Genomic DNA, 26,191 nt, shown 5'->3' on the forward strand with positions numbered 1-26,191 from the left:
CGGTATTTAAAGGGATTCAACAGTGAAACGTAAACAGAAGTGTTTTACCTGAATGGACGCCAAACGTCTGGACGTCACTTTATCATCGTCCTCCTCTATGCTGTCCGTGAACTCGTCACTGCTGCCGTCTTCATCGTCTCCCTCCTCCTCCTCCTCCTCCTCCTCTTCCTCAGTGCTGAGCTCTGGAAACACAACAACCATATAAGGACAATATCCACTGGCTCTTTTCTTCTGTTGTTTATGATTTAATCCTCTTTTATTCTTCTTATCTGCCTCTCTAGATCTCTCTACTCTCTATCCCGTTCTTCCCAGAAGTTTGTCTGGACTCTGAATCATCACTTTGGAAAGTCATGGGAGTGAAAGGGGAAATATTATGTCACAGGTTGCAGCAGCAGCCAAAAACACACTCAAGGCAGCGCAACCCAGTACAGAGTGTGTTTTCATGAGGAAAACTTCAAACTGAAACAAACGTGTTGGATTTTGGCACATTTATATTCACCAACATGAAAGGTTTGTGGTAACTGTGTGCCAAAACTGAATATGTGGGCAGCATGATCTTTGTTTTCTGAGTAATTTAGATACACACACACACACACACACACACACACACACATGCAAACACAGTGGTTTGTTGCCAGGAAGCAGCGGCTCAGTGGAAAGTGACTGGCAGGAAATTCAAAGTAAAATCGTTTTACAGAATAGGTCCTACACACACACACACACAAACACACACACATACACACAGTGTGTAGTACTAGATGTGAGTCATAGGTGCATGCAGTGTTGAAAAAAGTACAAGTTGTACTGGAGTAAAACAAAAATATTATTTTGGTAAAAGTGAAAGTCACCCATACAGATAGTGTATGTAATAGTAATAGTCTTAAAGTCTCTGATATTAAATGTACTTAAGTATAAAAATTACAAGTACAATTATATATATATATATATGTGTGTGTGTGTGTGTATATATATATATTGTATTTTCATGTATATATATACTGTATACTATGGGTGGACCGATTATTGGCCCTGTTGATGCTCTGATCCGATATTTATGATATCGATGATTATAATAGATGTTTTTATCTAATTCCTGATTAAATAATTTAAAACTGCTCTTATTTAGCTCCTGCAAAGTAACTAGTAATCACACTTATCAAATTAATGTAGTGGAGTAGAAGTATAAAGTAGCAGAAAATAGAAATACTCAAGTGAACTACAGTACTTGGGTGCATCTACTTGGTTACATTCCATCACTGGGTGTATGGGTGTGTATCTACAGTTGCTCTCAGCATTGTTGGGACTTGTGGGATTATTTCAGGGAAAGTTCAAAAGGCAGGTTGTTACTACAAATGTCTCCACCCTAAAACAAGTCTGAGAGTGAAACATTAAATGTCTCTGCTGTGAGGGACAGGACAGGAAACTGCTGGGTTATTATTGATGGAACAATGTGCTCTGTAAGCTGAACTGACTGAATGTGGGGCCCTGTTTACACACAGTGGCACTACATACTGTCACCACTCTCACACTGGGAACATGTAGACACTGTGTGTGTTGTTTGGTGTAATTTAAAACTTATGTGATTTTTTTTTGTGTTGTTGTTAAATATATGTTGAGTAAAAGGGCTCACATGAGCTTCCTTTATCTGGGCTTTAGAGCAGAACAGCCATGCAAACATGAAAACCATGCCACAATGTCATGCATGAGGGAGGAGGTACATGAAGGTAAAACACTCATTTGGATTGGAAATGTCTGGGAGTACACATTATAGTTGCATGTGGACATTTATGATATGAATTATCTGCAGGAATCTGTTGATAAATATTGATATTTTTCACCATGTGACACATTTTTAACATGTGTGTTCTTATGCTTATAAAATTGCATATTAGGACAAACTAGGAGGCAAACAAGAGTATTTCTACACTGAGGAAAGGTTCAGATGTGGGTTGATCTCTGGGGGAAAAGAGGGAAGGCATATAAGGACCACTGAAGGGATTTCAGGTTTGGGATGTTCTTAAGACAAAATCCCCAATTATACACAACAAACAAAAGTGCTTTTGACAAAAAGCGAGCACATTTTTATTCTTGTTGCATTTATACAAAAGGAAGAAGTGTTGACAAGGATTCCATCTCCGAGGCTAAGGATGAGAGATCAGGGCACAGATCCAAGTAAGAAAATGTCCTCTACCGAATATAAATATTTAATGGGCAAGTATTATTTCTGGCATTCACATCTCATGTGATTTATAGCGAGCACAGACAGTAAAATTGACTCGATATTATATTTTCCTGCTTTCTTGGTACAAGGCTGAACTGAAGTCCAACAAGCAGATAAACTAAAAACAAAACATATCATTAAAGTACCTTAACGGATGTAATCAGCGGACATCTACCACTTTATATCTAAAGAGGCTAGACCTGTTGCATGCATATCTGTCAGACTAAACTGTAACGAGTGCAGAGCAGTTATAAACTGTGCAGGAAAGCAATCCAGGGTTAAGCTGAAAGCAGGAGGAAACTACTCGGCCATCTTTTTTTAGGACTTTGTATCTTGGGCCTTGTTAAGTGTGCACATCCTGTTCACAAACAGATGATTTAAAAACAAATGATGGATGGTGAGACGTTTCACTGTAAGGCATGAGCTCGAGTTTCTCCACAAGACGTAACTTCACTGTGACAGTAAGGCTGGAAGAGCGACACCGGTGAGAGACAGTACACAGAAATGGCAATACAGAACAATCGCACTGCAAAGCAATACGCAGGCAGTTATTTCAAACACGATATAAAAAAAACAACATATTCACACCACGCTCACAAAATATATGCATAAATAAATAAGACTCTGGGTTGCATGTTGCCACTTCATACCATGGAGGTTAATCTGAACAGGCTTCGGCTACTGTGAGTTGTGCTTGTGCTATCTGGACGAAGCTGCCTGAAGGCTGACGGTCAGTTCAGATTTTTATTCACATTTAAGAGAAGGTTTTCTAAGATAATATTCACTTTTTGACCATCAGTGGCTACAGACAGCTTCATCTCACATTAAGTGTCACTCAACAGTGCTGTGGACAGACAGAATATCACGGAGCGTTAGTGACAGTGCCCCCCGCAGCCCTGGAGGCTGGACCCTGCCCATCCCCACCTCCAAAGTCAGACTGCCTTTTAGCTGCCCTGTCCAGCGCCAGGGTCATGTTACGGGTCCTGGCCAGGACCTCCTCCAGCTGTCCGCGGAGCGCCTGAACCGAGTCGAGCTCGGTGTGGAGGGCCTGGATCTTCTCTGAGCTGTGGGAGAGGAGAAAGTGTTTTCAGAGGAAAGGCTAAAGACTTACTGTATCGACAGGTAACTTGGCCTGTCAGACACCTGGGTGCAGCTCCCATACCTGTCACTCTTGGTGTGAATGTGCGTGAGATTTTGGTATAATCTCTTCTCCGCCCTCAGGGCATCGTTCAACTTGTTGTACTCTGACACGAGCTGCTCCAGCACAACCTAGATCAAAGTGGCAGGCACGGTTGAAGAAGGATGGAGAGACATTATAAATACATCACTCTTAAGCAGCACAAATACTGTCTCATTGGCTGTGAATGAAACAAAATCCTACTTGATGATTGGAGCTGTCCTTGATGTCCACTCGCATGCTCTGCTGGTGAGCCAAACGCAGAGCAGAGAGCTCCTTCTGCAGGACGCAAACACATGACTTGTGAGATTTAAAAAAACAAAACACAAGGTTTGCTTTGATGCATCACAGGGTTTGTACAGATACCTGAGCCTCCCTCTCCTTCTTCAGTACCAGCTGCAACTCCTCCTGGAGAGCCTTTGTCTCTGCCTCACTCTCTGTAGAGGACGGCTGCATCGCCTCCTCCTGGCCCTGCATCAGCTCCTGATGGATAAAGTGAACTGTGAAGATCAGGAGTGCAGGTTCACGGGAGTAAGTGGAGGGAAATGGGCGAACAGGTACCTTGATAAAGGCTTCTTTCTCTTTGAGCAGACTCCGCAGATGCTCCGTCTCTCCTCCCATCTCTCTCTCCTTGTCCCGTTTCAGCTCGCACATCTCCTGCTCTCTTAATGACAGCTGTCTGCGGAGCTCCTGCAGCTGGACGGTCTGCTCGCTGATCACAAGGGAGAGCCTGTAGGAGTAGTCCTGAGAGAGAACAAGGGAAGAGGTTGAAGGATTTTTGTGTACATATTTATAACCATTAACCTTACCAGGAACACGGCCTACCTGCAGATACTGGTCCTTGGAGCTGAGGGTGTTGAGCATGTCCTGGACCTGTGCTTGGTGCTCATTCGACTGGCGGCTGCGGTCTGACAGCAGCTCCTGGAAGAGTTTCTCTTTCAGCGCCAGCCGAGCCTTCAGCTCCTCTACGACCTCAGTGGGCCCGGCCTGAACTCTGGCGACGAGGGCGGCTGTCAGATCCTGTGACATGCAGAGCAACATACATCCAGAAACGGCCGCGTCAGCACAACTGTTGTATTTGTGAAAACCAGCAGTGCAGGTTTGTCTACGTGGACCGGTTTTTATTGAGCTTTGAAAATGACAGCAAACAATTTGAAGCATTGGCAACAAAGGCATGAATGAGTGTGTGTGTGTCACCTGTGTCTCCTGGCTGTGTGTCTGTAAAGCTGCCTGTAGCTGGCTGATGATGGTGTCTTTCTCTCTCAGAGTGCTTCTCTCCTTCTCCTCACTCTGCTGCTTCAGCCACTGGAGGTTCCTGTAAGCCTCTGCCGCCTGCTCCAGCTCCAGCTCTTTACCTCGCACCAGGGCATCCAGACTCTGACGGTCACAATCACAGGTGTAACCACGGCAAAACAGGACATTAAATACGTCATATGTCTTTCAAATGTTCACAAGTTTGTTTGTGTGTCACGATCGTACCGTGATGGTCTCCTCATTGCCGGACAGGATGCAGCGGAGTCTCTCCAGGTCTCGCTCCTTCTCCCTGAGGGCCAGCTGCAGCCTCCTCACCTGGCCCTCGCGCTCCTCCACGCAGCGGAACTTATCGTCAATGGAGCGCTGCAGACAGCAGAAGGGGGAGAAGGAAAAAAAAATTCACACTGCTGCTATTCTGGGAACCCTTGAGTGTGATATTCACCCTCACCCAGACATTCATCATACTGCAGTTAACAGACAAAATGAGAAGAGGTGCAGAATTCAACGCTCCTGCTCCTTGCAAACTACCGCAATGAAATGCATCAGGGGCTGACATTAACATTTTTCGTTAGGGAAACCTGCATCAACCGAACATAATATTTTTCAGATGCACGGCATACTAAGCACTTCTTTCCCCATGCTGTACGGTTGCAACAAGACTTATATAAGACAGTGGTGATCTTTTATGTCCGGTCCTAAAAAATTTCCTTGAAGATTTTTTACTATACTTTTATGCTGACCTTCTGGTTTAGCAAGAGTTTGCATTACTGTCTACCTCTGCTTCTTTCGACTGCTGCAAGATGCACACTTGGCTGTTTCCAGATGAAAAGCCACTTAATCTCCCCTGCGCTGAACAAACAGGAACAGTGGTTGCAAAAGGCTAGTCTTCAGTATCAAGGGCATTCTGGTGTCCTCTCACTATTTCTGCTAGGATCCATTAATTTCTGTGCGTGGTATGTTTATATGAATGTGTTTGGGTGAGTGTGTTTTACCTCCAGAGCTCTGTCTCTGTCTTTAATGCGCTCTCTCAGTTTCTCCAGCAGAGCGTCTCTTGGTTTGGAGCTTCCTGTCGACTCCAACATCTCTGAGTACTCCTACAGATACAAAGAGAGAGACGGGTCAGAAACATTAGCATGCGTCTTTATTGAAAGAGTATGAAAGTGTGTGGGATTGTAACCTGTAATTGTTGCTCCTTGTCCTGCAGAGAGCGTTTGAGCTGTGTGATGCTCCGGTCTTTTTCCTGCACCACAGCGTGTCTCTCTGCCTCGCTCTCCTTCAGAGTTGCTTCTTTAGCCTGAAGCTCCGAGTGACTTTTCTGAAGGGCACAGCGAAGGTCCTGCAGCACAGAGATGACAGGTTACGCACGGTTCAAGACGTCTTTCAAAGGTTTGGTTTTCTCTCAATTCACACTGACCTGGTTGTGTTTCTCAGTGACCTCCCTGTGCTGCAGCACCTCCTGCAGATCAGAGTTGAGTCTGTCCTTGAACCTCATCAGGTCGTCTCCTTGCCTCTGGCTCTGTCTCAGACTCCTCTGGCTAGCCTCCAGCTCCAGGCCAAGGGCGAACAGAGAGCTCTGCACCCCCACCAGCTCGCCCTGCAGCTGGGCGAGCGTCAAGGACTCGCTGACCCCCTCTGGAGCCTGAAGAAAGAATAACCATGGATCAGAGACAAGATTTCTCACCATCCTGCAATCCTTGCAGCATTATACATCCACTCTTTCTCACCTTGCATTGAGCCAGCTGGTTGCGGTGTGCCATCTCTCTCAGCTTGCACAGCGTGGTGTTCTGCCCTTCAATCAGCTGGCACAGCTCCTGGGCCTTTAAGCAGAATACATTACAAGTATGAGCACCTTCTCAAATACAAGTATCATGTCACGCTGGTTGTTCATCTATAAATACGAACACTCACCTCACGGTCTTTGGTGCTGTTGGACTCCGTGAGGCCCTGAATGGTTCTCTCCTGACTCTGAGCAGCCTGACGGATTGAACGCAGCTCACACTCCATCTCGTTCAGCTTTTCCTGCAGCTTCTACACACGGAGACGAGAATCAAAGTCAGCCACATGTGGATTTATCAAACACATCCAGCTGTAATTAGCGCTCTTATGTGCCATACCATGTTGTTGGCCTCGCTCTCGTGGATCTTGGCCTGCAGGGACTGGACCTGGAGCTGGGCCTTCTGCAGCTCACTGACACACTGACCGGCCGCACACTCATACTGGTTCAGTTGACTCTGCTGCTCCTCAACCAAGCTCTAAAGATAAGAGTCAGGAGTTCACGTTATAAAAACAATTCTTAGTATACATATGTTATAATATGTTAATTTGCTCAGTCTTGTGACCATTATTTGTGAGGAAGACATTTTGTTTGTTTCAAAATTCATGAAAAACACAGAGGCTGCGTAACACTCAGTGGATTGTGTAATATGTGTACGACATTTTAGAAACCCTGCTCATTCATGTGTGCACTTTGTAAAAAGCTACAACGGGGAGCGAGCCTCTGAAGTGATGGGGGGAGTGTCTGCACGCATGAGTTAGCACAAGTGAGTGTGCTCAGAGTGCTCTGAGCCATTATTATCTTTACATAACCGCCTATAAATGCTTCTAACTCACACTGACGGGAGGAAAAATGTCATCGAGATACACTGACTTAAACGTCTATTCATCAAGATCAAATTGCGGTTTAACGTAGTAGAGATTAAACTAAATGTATATAGATTTTTACTGCATTTTCTAAAGTTTTTCTATCATTTAATTGGGTTTATTGCACTAGCCAACCAGTGTTGAGATGTCGGGGTGGTCTGACATTGCGTGGATGTCTCTTCGCCTCAAGGGCTCCGAGTGAAAATAGGCCAGTAGTGGAGTCACTCTGTCTTAATGTCTCCCCACATCTAACCTACTTCAGTCAGCGGCCTTGGCCCGCATCACACACTTATTAAGGAAGAACATCGAATTCAGAGACAAATATACACCCTCCAGACACGATCTCGGAGGATATTTATCTTGGAGAATATACGGATACATATTTGTGCCTGCATACTTCAGCAGAATATCCTGTGCTGCAACAAACTAGTTCCTCATTGCAAAAGCTGGGAGCCTCTAGTGTGTCTGCAGGCTGTGTTGGAAAACTAGATCCTTAGCTTCCTAATACCTACATCAATTTAACTACATAAGCAATTACATATGAAATTTGGAGATATTTACACCCACTAAACTGTCAAAAGTGCCTGTTCATTCACTCTCTACTCTATTGACCTGACTGATGACCTCACACTAGGTAATTAGGCCATGTCCTGTGTCACAGCTTACCCGTGTACCTGACTGCTCATGTAATGTATTGCCACACATGGACTAAGCTCACACGCATACATACAGCACTGCAGCTCACATCCTTGTGGGTGAGAGCTTGTTGGAGAAGCTCAAGGCAGGATTTAAGTGACTGACAGTTGGATTATGAGGCTAATTAAGCTAAAAAAAAAAAAAAAAAGTGGTGAGAATAATCGTTTAGTGGGCAGGCTGTCAAACATCAAAGTCTGCTAAGTTAGTTGCAAATTTCCAGTGCATAGGCGGATTTCTCTTCTCCACTGAGTGTCATCATCCTGCACTAGTAAAATCCTTCGATTAAAGCACCATCAGCATCCTCATCATGGTTTTATACCTGGTGGGGAGGCGGGCGAGGATACTCTTTGTACAAATCTTCAAATAAATCTTCCATTTCAGCAAAGTTCAGATCCTGGTCGAGCCTGTGATTCAGTCTGATCAGAGGGGTCTCCGGCTCAGGTGTTGGCAAGTGGTTCTCTCGTTCTCCATCTGGAGATGTGTAAGACATTCCCAGGAGAGCTTCAGGGGAGCCCAGCAACGCACCTCCATTACTGGAGCTCTGTCGGAGCAGCACCGGCAGCTTGCTCCCCTTAGAGGTCTGCACCGGCCGGTGGACAGCGTAACTCTGCAGCAAACAGAGGGCCAGAGAGAGGCTGGGTCCAGGTGAGGTTTGTCCGTGTGGGACTCCCATGTGCTCCTCAGAGAGGGAGTCAGATATCCGGTCGTCTATTGGTTCCCTGGGGGAGCTCAGCCGTCCATCTGTTATGGCTCCAGGCCGGATGTATTCCTCGGCTGTCTCTAAGGATGCTACCGAGGGGCTGGAGCTGGCTCGTCCAGCCAGGGTGCGATCGCTGTCTGATGTTCTCGTTTGGTCCTGGGAACCAGGCACCAGAGTCAGAGAGGAGGGGGCTTCTTCTAAATCCTCCACACGCTCTCTTTTTCCATCTCCACCTCCAGTCACACTCCCTCCGATAACACTGGCTGAGTATCTGGTTGACGGCCCGCAGGAAATACTCCGTGCCAGCTTCCTGGGGACCTTGCAAACAGCCTCATAGTCCGAGTCTGCCACCCGCAAGTAGGAGCATCCCCGACACTTCCTGGGAGTGGTGGGAACACGATGTGAGCCCGCAACTGTGACCTCTGACCCCGGAGCAGCAGGACACTGAGGGTGGTGGTGCTGACATTCCAGGCAGTCGTCGGCCCAGGACTCATACAACGAGTAGACAAGATCATCCTGGAGCAGGGCGCAGTACTTGGCATGAGTAAGACCTGAAATGTCCACCATCCCATCTCCTGATCCTTCGTGAGCTCCAGGTAACGTCACAGCCCCCTCCTCCGAGTTCGTCTTCCTGTAGAGCCCGCCGATGCACTGCCTCAGCCGATGTTTCTCCTGCAGGAGCCGCTGCAGTCTCTCGATGGACAGGGCCTCCACGCGGGCGATCACCGTGTCGAAGCGGTACATGCGGTCCAGCATGAAGGTGCACTTGGAGCAGGCGAACTCTCCTCTGCCGTCCCGGGCCAGCTCTCGCCCGAGGGCGTGAGACAGCAGCACCTGCAGGTTGAGCTTGGCGGTGGGGTGGAAGATCCATCGCCGCTGGTTACCACAGAGCTCCCGTCCACAGATGCGACACGTCTCCTTCATCTTGAGATCGAGCATTCCACAGGCTTATAATAACTATCGAGGAGTTTACTCTAACACGAGGAGGAATCTGATACCACCTAAACACAAAAGAGCCGCATCAGAGCAAAACACATTAAAGCCTTTTTTTCCATCTGCATTAATGTAAAGCTCCTCATGACATCAGTCTTTACAATGGCTTAAAAATGAATGGGATGAGGTAGAGAAGAAGGAGTCTAATGGTTGCACATGTGGTTTTTTTTTGGCAGGACTGAACACAATGAGGTAAAAATAAATAGATGAACAGATACTGGGATCATCACTGGAAGAAATCCACGAGTCCATTCATTCGCCGGAGGTGCAGGTGCATCGGGAATATGGCGCACAGCCCCGCAGACCACGTCATGTCAATGTCTCATCAATCAGATGCAGTTATTTAGCTGTGTGTCGTCCTCGCGCCGTTTCGCATTGGCCAACAGCACCGCACGCGCCTCTGCACCATCACCATCACCGGGCTGTCACGCACCGCGCGCCGACAGGTTCATCACGGATAGGTAAGGCTAATGCATCCGGCGAGCACGGAGCGGTAACACGCGTCCTGGGACAGCCCTCTGAGTCTCTCCCCGGTGTCCGCGTCCGAAGAAGGGACCCTTCATTCATGTCACAGCCTCCGCAGACAGACACGGAGGCAGACACGCTCTCACCGGGCTCGGTTCTCCGTGCGGTCTGAGATCCTCCGGGTAGATAACGATGTGGCTGCCCGGACCAGACCTGCAGCGGCGGAGCGTACCATCACGAGAGGAGATGGAGGGGGGGTGGAGGAGCCCGGCGCAGTCACACAGAGATGCTCACGGTATAAAATCCGCTATGATTCCGATTCAAAACGACTGTTTTTGTTTTAAAACACGCAGATAAACGTAGAAACAGCGAGTATCTGTTGTATTTGGGGTTTTTTCTGTAAAAGAAACAGAGTATGTTCCCCCTGGAGTCTGATACCTCCTACTGCCTGGTTTACTAAGCTGTGTTCGCCTGACTGAACAGGTGAAATGCTCAGTAACATGGTAACATTAGTGACGCTCTGTATAATTAAATAAAACTGAAAGCGACACTTTATTCTCTTCTATGTGACCTACACAAGGCAGGAGGCTAGCATGAACATGTTATATATGTAGGTCAATGTATAGCCTTATAATTAGTTTGATAATATATTACAGTATGATCAAAATTCTGTATAATGTTTACACATTACTACAAAACTACTGTACGTGATGAGATATAATATTATATTCTGTCTCATATCCTGTTTTGTTGTTTGTTAAAGAAAAAGCAACCAACACCCAAACATACAGCACAATGCCAGATATTCAGTAATGATTATGCTATAGAGCCACATCTCTCTCTCTCTCTCTCTCTCTCTCTCTCTCTCTCTCTCTCTCTCTCTCTCTCTCTCTCTCACACACACACACACACACACACACACACACACACACACAGCCTAAGGGTTGAGAACCAGTTTCCACCTCCCTTCAGACTCTACTGTACATGAAGTAAAATATCCAAACATACACATGTGTTGTGTGTATTACAATAGTAGTAGTATAAAACATGGACTAACATTTATTTTTGCAATAATTACATAACCCTTATGATTATATCATTAATGGTGTTTGTAACTAAGAATGCATCACTACACATGTACGTATAAACTACAGACCAGACCAATAAAATGAATCATTTTCATGGCCGCCATCATATTGGTGTTGTACATGGGAGGAGGTTCAGCAGGGTAAAGACAAAAGGATGTTTTCTCTGCTACACACAATGATCAGTGAGCAATAAAACTGGTTACCAAGACAACACATAGGGTAGTACAGTATGTGCATTAGTTACACACAGCTGCTGTGTGTGTGTTGATGTAAAGATCGCCTGAGGTTACATATGAAGATGAACATCGAGGTCATCATCGTCATACTGGAAGCATAACAGAGACAGATAATCATTTTTCAACAGTCTTCTGCTGCTAATAGATTGTTGTCTATTAAGTAATTAAGTGGAATTAAGTATATTTAAGACACAACTGTGGGTTTTCCTATCTTTTATAAAAGGCATTATAAAGAATTCATGATAAATTAATTAAAAAAAAGTATACATTTTATACATTAGGTTGCTGGGTTGACTTGCTAACTTGTGAGCATATCACTGAACTTATTAAACAACCATGCTGATGTGGTGGTGTTGGTCCTTTAAAGCACCTTTGTCAAACTTGTCTCAAAACATGCTCAAATTAGTATTATTTGTATGTCCCGTTGCCGTGGTGCAGATACTTAAACAATGATATGACTGTGGTGGACAAACAACTGGGCCTTTCTCGTGCATCTGACCATGCAAGCTCGTCTCTGCAGTGACCACAATTTTTGTTTTCCCTCAGGCACGCAAACAGATGGTCATGCTGTCACGCTGTAGACTTCCAAGCTGATACGCAGTGAAAATTCCCCCGTCGACTGCAGATATGCTTTCATCTTCGAAGTAATGCTATGGCTTCAGGACAGAGCACACAGAGTGCATCTTCATTAATGTGTGAGACAAATTTAGGGGACCGTGTGTCTCCTTCAAGGTCCTTATCGATTGCTGATTATTCAAAGGATTAAAAGGCCTGAGTCATTTTCTGATATTTCCCATTTCCATAAATACAAGCAAATGTTAAAGTGTAGAGACATTTAGTTGCTTGCAGTGTGACAATTAATACAAATGGTTCTTGAAGAGGAGCACCTGGAAGCAATTGTGTCAAGAGGTTCAAGATGACATGTCTTTCCTTCCTCGTCCTGTCTCTCTCCAGACACAGATTTGATCTAAATGGCTGTGGTGTCTGGGGAACTAATTAAGAGCTCTTAGGGCAGTTGTCTGTCTGAAACAACACAACTTGATATCAGTGTTGGGGCCGCTGAGCACTCAGAGGTCGATCTGACCTATCGACAGCCCGGCTGAAACCAGACCTGCTAAACTGCTAACCAGCGAGATGCCTGCATGAACACACACACATATGAAAGATGGCACCTCATGGGAATGTGCACACAGACGCAGACACACAAAACCCCAGTTACACTGATCCTCACATGATCTCTTTCCAGCTAAACAATTTCTGGCATTGCAGTAAAAATTAAATTGCTGAGAGGTTTTACTGAAGCCCACATTTAAAATAATATTAGTGTCATTTAAAGATACAAAATAGCTGCAATGGTTTTTCCTTGAATACTTAAAGGCCCATATTGTAGAAAGTTAAAATCCCATGACTATTTTTTATTATAAATCAGGTCCAGTTGCTATAGAAATACTGTGAAAGTATGACAACACTCAAACCACTGAGAAATGCACAAAGTCAGAAACTGTTCCCTCAAACGAGCCGCCAGGACTTCCGTACGGTTATGATGTCACAACTATATTGTGACCGTAGCATGACGTTGGTTGCAAAAACGCCAGCAGAGGTGAAGCGGAAAAACACAGTTAAGTGGTGCTGGCTCAGCCCGGTGAGAGCTGACCGATCAGAGCAGACTGGGCTTTTAGGAAGGGGGGGGGGCTAAAAGAGACTAAACTAAAACAGAGCATTCAGACAGAGGGTGAATAGAGGTGCTGCAGCAATCGACAGTGTGAGAAGAAGAATATGTTTTCTGAACATGAAAGCATTTAAACATTTTTTTTAGAAAGATGCCCCGAAATAAAAGTATGAACCTGAAAATGAGCAGAATATGGGACCCTTACAATCCAAATATATGTTTCATGGTATATGTGATGGTAAGTGTGATCCATCAACAAAACAACTGTCACTTCCCTCTAATTTTGCAATGTCACATTTACTCAGCACTGACCCAAGAAACCTGTATTTCAACATGTACCTATATCAAGGTTATATCTTTGCTTATCTACTGTATATGAACACTCAAACTCAAAATGATGCACCATGTTAATCATACTGTTCACACCCAAAGACACTAACTCACTGCTCCCTTAGTGACTAAATGTTTTGCACATACAGTGCAGCTGTCCATCATTAAATGCAGTACTCCTCAGCTCTGTTTGTTTTCCTCTGCACATACATCTCATGTGAAATCTGAGCAAAGAGCCAGCTCACGAGGTAAATTTGCATCCTTCATTCACAACTGATTTACAAGTTAAAGCGCCTGCACAGGAACACCGACAACACAACGCTGCTTGTCTGAGACTCAACAACAAACCAACATGAAGCAGCACTGCACAGCACCAACAAGACGAAAAATGAAGCTATGCGTAGTGGTTATGACTGTAATTTTGTAGAGCTACAAATAGAGCGACAAATGGTAAAGACTCTCTGTGGATGGAGGGAGCTGACATCAAGGTAATGGTTTCCCTCCATGTGTAGCTTCATTACATATCAGGGGAGAAATGTGTCCTCGGGGGTGTCGGTGCAGCTAAAGCCTGTAAATGTAATGAGTTTCTGGCACTTTGCATGATGAGATGAATCCTCTGTAAGATGAACTGTACTTTCACTGGAGGCCTCACATGACGCTGTATCGACTGCAGTATTACAGTTATCTTTTCACAGCATGTTCCTCACTTCTGTTTGTTTGCTTCAGAGCAGACATTTTCATCTGGCACTACACTTTTTTCCAAATCTGACCCTTCCAAAAAAAAAAGTTGAATAGGCCTGCTTCAGAGGAAAGTTCATCATCACATATCTGTAGTCGTTTGCTCATCAGACTGGAATCAACCACCCTCGATCACTTATGAAACATTCAGGGTCAGATTGCACAAAGTTTAAGCTCACCACAGGATGTTTCACTAGATGTTAACTTCGTTCCATAGTTTGTTCTTTCAGCGGTGGTATAATGATGCTTCTGTTCTTGTATTACAGAAAGCAGCTGTATTGATTTTATCATGTTGGTTTCTGCACAAACCATCCTGCAGTGACAGACTGCATTATAGTAACATTTTGAACACTGCACTTCTTTTCAGAGGCAAAATGAGGGAGGATGTTCAAACTTTTCAGTTTTTTTCTTTCTGTACCACAATCTCTTCAATTTACGATGAATGCAAAACACATTTTCTGATCTCCCTATATCTTAATACCCTCGGTAATTTCCGTAAAGCAGCTTGTAATAAACAAATTATTCTGATATCTTATCTGCAGTTGTCAGCTCCTGTTTGAAAATGCTACACTCACTTCTCCATAAGGAGGCAGAGTCTGTCTGACATTAAAAACAATGAGATCTGTGAAGCTGTTCTGACACTTAGTGGAGAACTTTATAATGACACGTGAAGGCTAATTAATCAAAGTTGTTTTAAATACAACAATGAACGGCACAAACTGTACCTGTGTCTTAGTCTTTTACCTTACATACAAACACAGAGCTGCACATACCTGCATCTCCTGTTCTATACGCAGCCTCTCGTGACCCAGTTCCTCCTGATAATACTGAAACAGAGGAGACAGACAATAAATCGGCTGTATGTACTAATAAAATAACTGCATACAATATGTAGAGTAAAGAAACAAATAAAAAGAGGAAGGAGAATGAATAAACATTCGTAAAAATATCAGATGACATCATGCTTCAGGGTGTGTACAAGTGCGTCAGTACTTCCATGCATGTGCACCTGCAGTGTGTTTAAGTTTGTTTAAGCTGTTGTTGTGTGTGCAAATAGCTCTTGTGTGACCTACATGAATAGCTGTTAAAATGAGGTTCAGGAATGTCACACATGCTGCTTCAGGAGCCTCTTTCTAGAATAGAAAGTCTGACCAGAGGCGACATGGTGGTCCGGAGGAATGCAGTAATATTAGAAGTCTAAATTGTTTGACTGAGAGGTTTTGAATGATAGAGACGCATTTACTTAAGTGTTATGGAAAGATATGGGCAAGTTTGGGTTTCCGAAGACGCCATCGGAGAGGAATTTAGATGTTTGAGTGTCATTTAAACAGGAATAAAAAGCGTTTATACCTCCACGTCCTTGTCCTTCTGCAGCAGAGATGAAGACAGCTCCTCCACCTGCCCCTCCAGCTCCCCCACCCTCAACGTGAGAGTCGTCTTCTCTCCACTCAGCTCTGTGATGAGGGCGTCCTTGGAGCGAAGCTCTTTAGTCAGCTCCTCTATTAACCTAAACACAGACAGAGTCAGTCAGCGAGACAGGGAGGAGGATTTGGTTTGTTTGAAATTGATGAGCAGATTTCTTAGTGTTTTTCTCCACCTGTCTTTGGTGGTGTTGGAAGGAGACAGGATGCTGGGAGGCCTCTCGTCCTCTGGGATGTCCTCCATGGGGGTGTCCAGGGAGAGGAGGGAAGCCTGGGAGTGTGATCCAGCCAGCGAAGCCATCCGCTCCGCCTCGCTGCGTGCTAGCTGGGCCTCCTGGAAAATAAACACACACGTAGAAGCTGTTATGATTTGTAAATCCGAGGCACCTGTTTGTCAGTTTCATATAACTATAATTATTTTCATACGTATGTTGTGCTAAAAACACAATCGCTGCCTGGATTATATTCAGACACAACGTGCATCTTTTCTTTATGAGTTCATGGTTGCCTTTGCACTATTATTGAATACTTGATAGTAATTGTTGTTTTCATCCACTTTTTTTCAGAGCTATGGTTACAGTGCTGTCAGTGCCTGAACATAACCATAAAAATCTTGTATAATAGTGTAGTCGCCGCATGTTGCAAATTCCTCTTTATGGAAATATAAAATATTATACATATATTATCGCATATTAGTTGTATATCAATGAAATGTTTTTATGAAATATGTCTAGAGTGGGCGTACCTCCTGCAGGAGCTGAATCTTGGTCTCAAGCACTTGCTGCATGTGATCGATTTCCTGCTGTCTCTCCTGACACCGTCTCTGCAGCTCTGCCTCATTGTGATTGGTCAAGCTCTCCGCTGTTGTGCTGTTCAACAGGGAAAAAGGAAAGTTAGAGTTCAAACACGCATAAATGTAGTCAGAGGGGTCAGTATCAGAGCACGATGGAGACGTGAGTGAGAGCCAAGAGACAATATGATGTCATCACTTTCCTGTCGGCGATGATGCTCATGGGATACCCAACACCACCAACCCACTTATAGCAGAGATTGAGTAAGCTGCCCCGCCCATGGTGTAGGCTTTTATTGTCATGGTTAATGCTGCCAACATGTATTCTCACATGAGTGATGTTGTCACAGTGTGAAAGTGGTGAAAGGCTCGATACAGCAATCGATGCAGTTAAGGTACTTTTCAACTTAATCTGAAATTCTTTACACACACGGCCTGTCTTTTTGCTCCACGTCCCCCATAAATCATACTGAAACTAACAAACTATGCTGCTTCATGACGTAAGCATCTCCCGTCACTCCTTCTGACTCCAACTGTGCAAGCATCTGTCTTTATCACTTAGTCAGTCAACAACGCCACCCCAGAATTTCTGCTCCCAGAATGGCACACGCCACCCTGTCGCCATTGAGTCCCGTTCTAGAACGTCTCTACATACGTTTTTAACTCTGTCCGCCACATGCAACAGCTCAAATAACTGGGATATTTTGAACCGGTCTGAGTAATGCAGATGTCTGTGTCATGGACAAATGGCCTTTATGTGTGGTGGCCGAGACCTTCACCCCCTGAGCGCTTCTGGATGAAGTCAGAAGAGAGTTGATGCAGTAATCTCAGAGAAATGCTGGGAAGTTTCACGTTCAAGAGATTAAGATTTAAGACAGACAATTTGTTGTTGCCTGTTAGTGTTCCTTCGCACGTCATGGATTTTTATGACGTGCTGTGTGTTTGCCAACAGTCGCAGTGACTGAGCTGTTCTTCATTTTGGCAGTGCTGCAAACTGGTCGATGTCCAAACCACGGAATATGCAGCAAGAACAACAAAGAGTCCACAGAGCTGAGTAGAAATGGTGATAGTTAGATTACCGTCAACTAAAAGACTGAATACGTACTGTAGAAATGACAAAGGCCAGGTGGAAAGCAGAATCAAAGTCGTGAAACAATAACCTCTTTACTGTCAGAATCATCTCTGCTGACACGATGCAGCAACAGTAATAGAGACCAGTAATAAGAGCCAATTCATCCTTTCCAAGAGTGTCAACAGTTGGCCAATGATGAACTATTAAAGGTCAACAGCCCTGACCTTTAAGCAGCATCTCTGTCCATTTCAGCTAAACGCAGGGCCAGCTGTTGTGGAGCGTAAGCCATACAGAGTGGAAACTGAAATGCCACCATGCTAACAATCCTGGAAACGCTCCATCTTTGCCTAATTATCCCACGCAATCTACTAAACTCCTGCAGCAGTTTCAAGATACATCCTGGAACAAGAGAAGGCGTCCAAGAAGAGGAGGACATCTGAGTCAGCAGTATCAAACATTTTCCCTGTGCAGCCATGAGGGTTTGTATACTGTACTCACCCTTTATCAAATCACCTGAAACAACTCTTCAAAGAGAAGACACAAAGGGAGCAGACTACCTGTGTTTCTCAGGGTTTTTGTTCTCCCCAGTAAAGTCAGGCAGATCTGACACTTGCTATCATGGCTGCTTCAAGTTGAACCCCCTGGTTAAAGTACATCTCCTGGCCTCCTCAGCCAGGGTTGGCTGCGGCTCAGGAGCTGGAACGGGTCGTCCACTAATCAGAAGGTCGGTGGTTTGATCCCCGACTGCACGCTTTAGTATCTGAACCCCAAACCTGATAAGCAGGCTGGCCTCGACGATCAGTGTTTGAAGCGCTATACCATGTCTCATTTACAACAGCAGCATTTTTACAGCCTGTCTACAATAATCCTACTCGAGAGTTTGGTAACATGTCAGGGGTTCAAGCTGTGGGTTTTCCAATCAAGGTTTGTGTGTGTCCATTATGTGTGTGTGTGTGTGTGTTATCTCTATCAGCTGCTGCATGACATATGAGCTGTTAGAGATATGAGGTGTTACCACAGTTAAGACAGGACCATAGATGGAGGTGGATCTGCCCTCCCGAACACGCTATGTACTGTTTTAATCAGAGTACATATGACTGAAGAAGGCATTAGAATAATAAGATCTCATTATGTTTCACAGGCTGTTCATGAAGGGTGTATCCATCAAGAGGAACAGTCGATATCTGCCTGTCTTGTCCGGTTATCAGTGATGTTAAGGAGCAGTGAGGACCTTTTACAGTTCGACACTTTCAAACAGAGAGTTTTCAGTTCAGTCAAACAATCAGGGACAGAAACTATTTGACACCAACAACCACACTTACAAAAGTCTGTATCCTTGTAAGGTTGCACATTAAGTTATTACACATATAGCTTATATTATTTTTAATGTATATAGTCTACTTACAATCTGCACTTATATTTCTGTCCTGTGGTATCAGTAAAGACTTATCTTGTCTCTTATTTTAATAAATAGCTATGATAAATATTCGTGGACTTACAGTGCTTTATCCAGAAGCTGCTGTTTCTCCTGGAGCTCCTGCTTCAAGCTCTCTACTTCCACCTTCAGCTCGATGTTCTGCAACAGATGAAAGCAGCAAAGGTCAATCATCATCACACATCATCATCACGCATCAGCAACAACAGATACTGTAAATTAACATGTGTTACTACACTGCAGATTCAGTGATAGTGGCAGGTGGTCAATTGCAATAATATACTGTCGAATCACTGTTAAAGTGAAGGGAAACCTTGTTTAATATTGCAATAGGCCTATGGGAAAAACACATTTTCTGCCAATATTCTGCAATTTCATACCCATGCAGGTGTTTTCACTTAATTGGCTGATTATACTCCCTCTCGGGACTGTGTGGGCTTCAACCTGTGTAATTAGCCTGAAAACCCCTGTGTGAGTACAGCCTATCATAAAAATATTTCACATCAGAAATGTTGACTTGTCAAATCAGGAGAAGCACAGGTCTAGTTGATATCAAAATAATACTAAAAGCATGATATTCCATTTAAGTGAGCTAGTTTCAGGGTACTGGTAATGTGCATGCTGGCTCATCTGGACACGTGATGGAAACTGAGCCGTCGTTAACGAAATTTGTTTCACCTGTTTCTTTCCTTCTATGACAAGTCAGAGTGTCTGCAGTGAAAAAGGTCTGTTTTACAATAGAAATGACACAATGAATCAAGTCCCGATACAAAAGATATGACACGTGTGACCTTTTAAATCATAAAAACACAAAATGAATATTTTAATTTGGCGTATCTTGACTTACGTATCACACGTGCAGCAAAACGGACATTTAATTATAGTAAAGCTCGTCATATATTGCAGAGACAAAGGACTACTGAATCTGTTTTAGGATCATGTAGCTGTATGTAAGGTATGTAAGCTGTAGGTAAAAAAAAACATTACATCATTTTATGTGATCTCTACTGTATGTCTGAGGTTCAATGACAGGTTATATATCAAAGAGATGAGACTCTGTGAGGGTTTTAAAAAGTGTGCCTCACTGTATTTCATTACTTATATATATTCTCTCCTTAACATCTCGATCACCTTTCTCGTTCCCTGCTCGGTTTTCCTTCATCACACCCACATCTCTCTGTGTGAATGAGTGCTGCCTGGTGTTGTGTATCATCAGTACAGAACATCTGACTGTGCTGTCACGGCAGTTATATTTAGAGCTGGCGAATTCAGGGCAGCTCAGATACTCACCCCTGAGGCCAAAGGCTAAACTCCACAGTTTGTTTACCTGCTGCGGTCCACGGGGGACATTTAAGGGCCAATCTAGGCTCTAGCACTGGGGAAGAGGATTTAAACGGTGAGAATGGAGGGGCTCATTCTTTCCATTCTGACCTTAGACTGAAGAGACAGGACAGTTTATCTGTCTGTCGTTTGTCCGTCTGCTGGACTCGGATCAGATAGCTGCTCTCACTGGTTTTTATCACCTTTATCACTCCAGCTTGGCTCAGCTTCATCTTAACAGACTGACTTGTCTCTCCTCTCCTTCTTCTTCCCTTCTCTTTCTCTGTTTTAGAAATATTTTAGTGCCTTGTCCAAATCTGTTGACCTTCCCCTGTCCCCGTCGGAGGGCTTTATATCTCTAACACTCACGAAGAGCCGAGCTACACGTGCACCAACACTCGCAGCCTGAAATCAACACATACACATTTTCTGAGAGGCAACATGAGGGCTGGACACACGCATACTGCTGGTGGCTACACATGCACGTGCTGCACATGTGACCAAAGCACATAATACTTCTGCACGAACACTCCCAGCCAATCAGAGAGTGACAAATATTCAGGAAAAAAAAACACAGTTTGAATCTGATTTTACTTCTTATTTTGACAGATGGGTGACACAGTATCAATATCAGTGAATCTGTCAATTATTAGCAAGTGATAGCTAAAGTATGACATATGCCAGATATGCAAGATATATTCAAAGTCCTTGTTGTGGCTTGGTCTTTAATTCACAATGATAAAAATGATGATTAAACAGAAATCTGTCAGCCAAATGACAGAGTACAAGTTGTTCACTTGTACACTGCTTGTGGATTGAATTTCAGCTTATCTGAAGTTCGTTTTTCGGCAAAAAAAGACTGTGTTTCTTGAAAACATAGTGCAGTTAATAAAAGTTGCGAAACATAAGCAGTTAGAAAAGAGGACGGCAGAACCTTATTTTAAGGGACATGAAGTTGTGTTTAGTAAAGCAGAAAATATGCATACGTTATAAGTAACCTGTTTCTGTATTAATTTAAGAATGGATGTGCAGTGAAATGACATTTTGAGAAATTACACTTTTAATTTTTCGACATTAGGTGGTATAATGTTGAAGTATATGTTTAATGAGTCTTAAATTTAAGCATGTGGAGCTCTGTAAGGACACAGATACAAATCTCATTGCTAATTAATGTTATTCAGACAAAGTTGTCTCAACTGTGCAGCACAGCGAGGTGATGCAGCAGCCACTAGGACTTATGCAACACACGACCAGGCATGTGCTCTGCATAGCTAATGACGGTAAATGATTCGCCTCCCTGCTATAATAATAAATAATGTAACACGCCACTAAGAGGAACACGTATTGCTGCCAGTGTGTGTGTGTGTGTGTCAACATCTTGGCTTACAGTAAGAGACATTTTCCCATCTTGAAAAAACAGCTCTATATATAGAAACCCATCACTGTGCACCTGCTATTCTGGCCCCTCCTGGCCTGTCGGCCCTCAGCAACAGATCCTCTAATAACCAGGCTGTGCAGGAGTGTCACTCATGAACCAATCATACCTGGAGCATATCATATTCTATCAATTCATCTATTGATTAAACTGCTCACTTTGTCATATTCTAATCCACACTAAACCATATAAATGCTCTGGCATTATCACTTTATTTGCATAATGAAAAAAGTAAATATGCTATTTTGCATTAGAGATGCTAAATATGGAACAATTATTTTCATGATTTGAGTAATCAGAAGTCATTTATTGAATAATTGATTATCTTGTCTTTAAAATGTTTTAAAATACTGAAAAAAATCACAACTTTCACAATCACAGATCCTTCAAGTTAAAGGTGACATCAGTCAAAATTCAGTGAGTCCACAACCCAAAGATACTCAGTTTACTTCACAATAATATTAATAAAAGCAGCAAATCATCTCAAGTGAGACACACGAACCAGGGAATGTTTTGGCATCTTTGTGTAAAAAATGAATGATTAACCGATTATCAAAAAACTTTAATTTTCTCTCGACCGACTAAGTGACTTATCATTTGTATTTTATTCATATCAAATAAATCTCTAATGTAACAAACCATACTGTGAAGACACGTACAAACACACGTGTCATGAAGCACGAGTCTTGTCCTACAGTCAGTTGTATGAATACATGTGATTAATAAATGAGTGTACTAGCCAGCTCTATAAATACACTTTCTCTGAGAGCTCTGAGAGAGATCACTATGTGCCCAGGACCAACACACCTAGTCTGTACTGTATTACACTGAGGACGGGAACACTGACGCTCTGTCACGATCGTCAGCCAACAGAGCAACAAGCAGCTCAGGTCAGATAACAACTACGGAACAAAGATTTAGTCTCCAATAAAAAAGTGATTAGACTGATTAACTTTCAGCCACACAGAGTAAAAAGCCTGTGAAGCACAAGGATTAAAATCCAGTTGGATGTCTGTGTGACGTGGGATCAGTTTACTCAATCACTGCTGGTATGCAGTAATTGCGTGAGCGTCAGGACGCTCAGGTCTCGTTCGGCTGGATCAAACAGTCATTTAGTTTTCTCTCGTATCAAAGATCTGTCGATGATCGGCTGGGATTTGGAATTGAAGGGACGAGTTTAAAAGGGCGGCTGGCTCGTGTAGACAAACAACAGCTGAACTGGGTCACCTTAATGTAGGTGCACACTCTGCACGCACACAGACAGAGGGACACAGATGGACACATGGACTGAGAAATGGACAAAGAGATGCATAAAAATAACACACACACACAGGAACTGAAATGATTTCTGTCACTATCTGTTTTTCTATTGCGTCTTCAACTAATGTCAACAGTTTGATTTAGAACATGTGTGAAAAATGCCTCCAACACATTTTAAAGTTACATCTTCATATTACTCTCCTAAACCCAAAACACGTGTAAATTATAGAGAAAAAGTAGTGAATCCACACATTTGAGAAGGTAAATGACTTAAACAGTTTATAAATAATCATAATTGTTGTCAGTTTTCCCTCAATAGATCATTTAATCAGGCAGACAGCCAAGCAACAACATAGCATTGTTGAGGTTCAGTGTCAGTTAGTGTTGCAGCAACATATCGTTTACATTTGCTTATCTACTAATCTAAAGAAATAACATGTAATGTTTATATAAGTTTCATGTCTATTAGAATATAATATTAAGAAACATTATAATAAAGCATGTCTTCAACCAAAAGACATCAAAATGTAATTGTAACTGCTAATAATAATAACAATAAGAAGAAGAAATATAAAAACAATACTGTACATGACTGTACTGTGAAACCGTGATATTTTCTGAGATGCTTATTGTTCCAGGAAAATTTCCTACCCTTGCAGCCCGAGTGGCAATAACAAATGACTTCTTTTTAAATACCTGCTTTTACCATTTGTGACTTCAGCACTCTTCATACAGTCACATAGTGTTCCCTCTGCAGACCCAAGGGATGCTTCAAAACAATATATTGCACCTGTCATGTACATGTGTTGTATCATCAGAGATATTTTCATGGTCTCACAGATGTCTGCTTGATATAATGTAACCCTCGCCCCGGGCTGAAACCAACACTTAAATCTAACATTTCCACCATCTCCATCAGCTGCTGTCATAGCCAGCCCTGCATAGATTGAGGGTTAATTTAAACATTGGTTCCACACCCGGCAAACAGTTTTATCCCGGGCAGAAAGCAGATTTCGGTAGTATCACAAAGATACATGAAGCTGCAGCCTGCTGATAAAAAAAGGGAAAGAATGAAGTTTGATTTTCCCCCAAAGGTTTGCAGGGAGGATCAATGTGTGCTGAGATCACTTACAAGGCCATAACTTACTTTAAGCTTCCTCAAAGCAGTGGTGGACAACTCAAGTACTCTAGTGCTCTAGTACTTGAGTACAATTTCAACATACCCGTAGCCTACTTTACTTGAATATTTCTATTTTATACTACTTTATACTTCTTCTTCACTTGTAGTTACTTATATGATGGAGTACTATACTACTAATGTGTAAAACTGGCTACACATTTATGAAGTGCAACATTTAAACGCTCTCACATGTTTTCATTAGTGATGATAAATTACAATATAATATTCTATAATAACACACATTGTGAACGAAAGGAGCCATTCTGCATAGTGAGTACTTCACTTCTGATACTTAAAGTACACTTTTGGACATTGAAATAAAGTGTTTTAAATATGGATTGGTCGTGCCATGGCAGACACCCAGTCTGCTTCAAAAGGTCAGTATTGGCGGCAATACTGATAAAAGATATTGGATCGGTACCTCTGTAGATACACAACAAACAAAAAAAAACAATAATGCAGGTCTCACTTGAGATTTGATGGCGGCTTTTAGGCAGATTTCAGTCCGTCCCAAAAGATAATGAGGTTTACCAACCAACCCTGCTTATAGCTCAAACATCATAATAAACTTTTTTTATTTTGATCTTATTTCATTTCTCATCAAAGGCCTATTGCTGAGAGTCCATTAAGTGTATTTCACTGGGTCTCTATATATCCAGAACTGTATTTTAATGGCATAAAATACTACTATAGGACATCAATGCACAGTAGAGCTGCAAAAACTAGTCTATTAACAACTATTTTGACAGTCGATCAATCATTTCAGGCATTTTTTCAAGCAAAAATGTCAAACATTTGCTGGTTCTGGTTTCTTAAATGTAAGGATACTCATGACAGTAAATAAAGAGTGTTTGTGTTTTGGGCTGTTGGTTTGGACAAAAGATAACGTCACTTTGGGCTCTGGGAAATTGTTGTAAGCATTCTTCCCCATCCCTGATGCACTGTAAAACACAGGTCCTAGGTACTGAACATATCATTGCATTTAAATAAGAGTTCCTGAGCAAAGAGCTTGTTAATGTGAAGTCCTTCACACAGCAGCCGTATCTAAAAGCAGGCACTTGGTAAAACAAACACATGGCAGGTCACATCACCTCAACCAGGTCAGCGCGACAGCTGAGTCAACAAACAGTGGAAGTGGCTTAGTGAAGCAAATCTTTCGGGACAACATAGCTTCAAACTATAATGATATCAATCACCTGTTATGACTGACACAGGCACAAATAAGCTCTTTTGATTATCTACTCAGAGCAAAATACCCTCATTAAAGCAACATCAGTGATGTTTGTCTTTTTGTTGTTGTGAGACGACCCTTGACCCCTGAAGTGCAGCTCCTTACACCGATTATAGTCCCACTCATCACCAGTTAGTCAGGTCTGCTACAGGTTTGACTACTCACCGTACGGTAGACATCTTCACTGCTCTCCTCGTACTTCTGCTGAATCCTCTCCTCCAGGAAGTAGATGCGGAGCTTGAGGCTGAAGTTCTCCTTCTTCAGGTCATTCAGGTGCTGCGACAAAGTACGGTAACCGTTAGACATGACCGTCAAAGAGCACCGACACCGCTTGACATGTCCGTTATAGGTCAAAAATAAAAAGTCGTCTTCGATCTGTCCGTATCATCGTGGGGATACGGAGTCCATGTTAGAGGACAGCAGCTGTCCGGGCCTGTCCTTGAGTGAGAGTCTGGTAACCGTTAGACATGCTACCTCCTCCTCCAAAACAGCATAATGTCCAAATAAACAAATTATTTACAAAGTGGCATCCCAGCCTCTAAAAGGCTGCTGGGATACCATCTAGAAAAGCAAACACACACTAAAACATTCACACACACACACACACACACACACACACACGCCCACACACACTAGTCTATAGGGATGTTCGCAGTGCAGAGGGCGACTCTGCAGCCCAGGCGGTCAGAGATGCAGCCATATCAGCTCCATGGTGTGTTCTGGTGTGCTGGGGGACGGGACAGGAGCTTATTTTACAGGAGGAGACATCCCTGGAATCCCAGACTGCCAGGGGAGATGGGTGGAAGGGGAGAAGAGGGGCGGGAGGAGGGTGCAGGGTGG

General features: G+C 43.3%; 1 protein-coding gene across 2 annotated transcripts in view; it reads right to left on the reverse strand.

Moving 5' to 3' along the window:
- Window positions 1-26,191, reverse strand: part of LOC141016580 (myomegalin-like) — a 45,394-nt gene that overhangs the window by 13,203 nt on the left and 6,000 nt on the right. Inside the window, exons 4-24 of one of the 2 annotated variants that reach the window (XM_073491036.1) lie at window positions 25,517-25,627; window positions 18,990-19,066; window positions 16,374-16,497; window positions 15,805-15,962; window positions 15,558-15,714; window positions 14,981-15,034; window positions 6,767-6,904; window positions 6,561-6,680; window positions 6,377-6,469; window positions 6,067-6,291; window positions 5,830-5,988; window positions 5,645-5,746; window positions 4,878-5,015; window positions 4,596-4,775; window positions 4,224-4,418; window positions 3,960-4,142; window positions 3,765-3,881; window positions 3,603-3,677; window positions 3,384-3,490; window positions 3,146-3,285; window positions 49-182 (exon numbers count right to left, since the gene is read on the reverse strand). In XM_073491036.1, coding sequence (XP_073347137.1) covers window positions 49-182; window positions 3,146-3,285; window positions 3,384-3,490; window positions 3,603-3,677; window positions 3,765-3,881; window positions 3,960-4,142; window positions 4,224-4,418; window positions 4,596-4,775; window positions 4,878-5,015; window positions 5,645-5,746; window positions 5,830-5,988; window positions 6,067-6,291; window positions 6,377-6,469; window positions 6,561-6,680; window positions 6,767-6,904; window positions 14,981-15,034; window positions 15,558-15,714; window positions 15,805-15,962; window positions 16,374-16,497; window positions 18,990-19,066; window positions 25,517-25,627 — 2,787 coding nt within the window. Of the gene's footprint in view, window positions 1-48; window positions 183-3,145; window positions 3,286-3,383; window positions 3,491-3,602; window positions 3,678-3,764; window positions 3,882-3,959; window positions 4,143-4,223; window positions 4,419-4,595; window positions 4,776-4,877; window positions 5,016-5,644; window positions 5,747-5,829; window positions 5,989-6,066; window positions 6,292-6,376; window positions 6,470-6,560; window positions 6,681-6,766; window positions 6,905-8,307; window positions 10,266-14,980; window positions 15,035-15,557; window positions 15,715-15,804; window positions 15,963-16,373; window positions 16,498-18,989; window positions 19,067-25,516; window positions 25,628-26,191 lie in introns of those variants that run through there. The other variant, XM_073491035.1, reaches the window with a different exon arrangement.

The sequence above is a fragment of the Pagrus major genome, chromosome 21 (genome assembly GCF_040436345.1).
Source record: "Pagrus major chromosome 21, Pma_NU_1.0".
NCBI classification, from domain to species: Eukaryota; Metazoa; Chordata; class Actinopteri; order Spariformes; family Sparidae; genus Pagrus; species Pagrus major.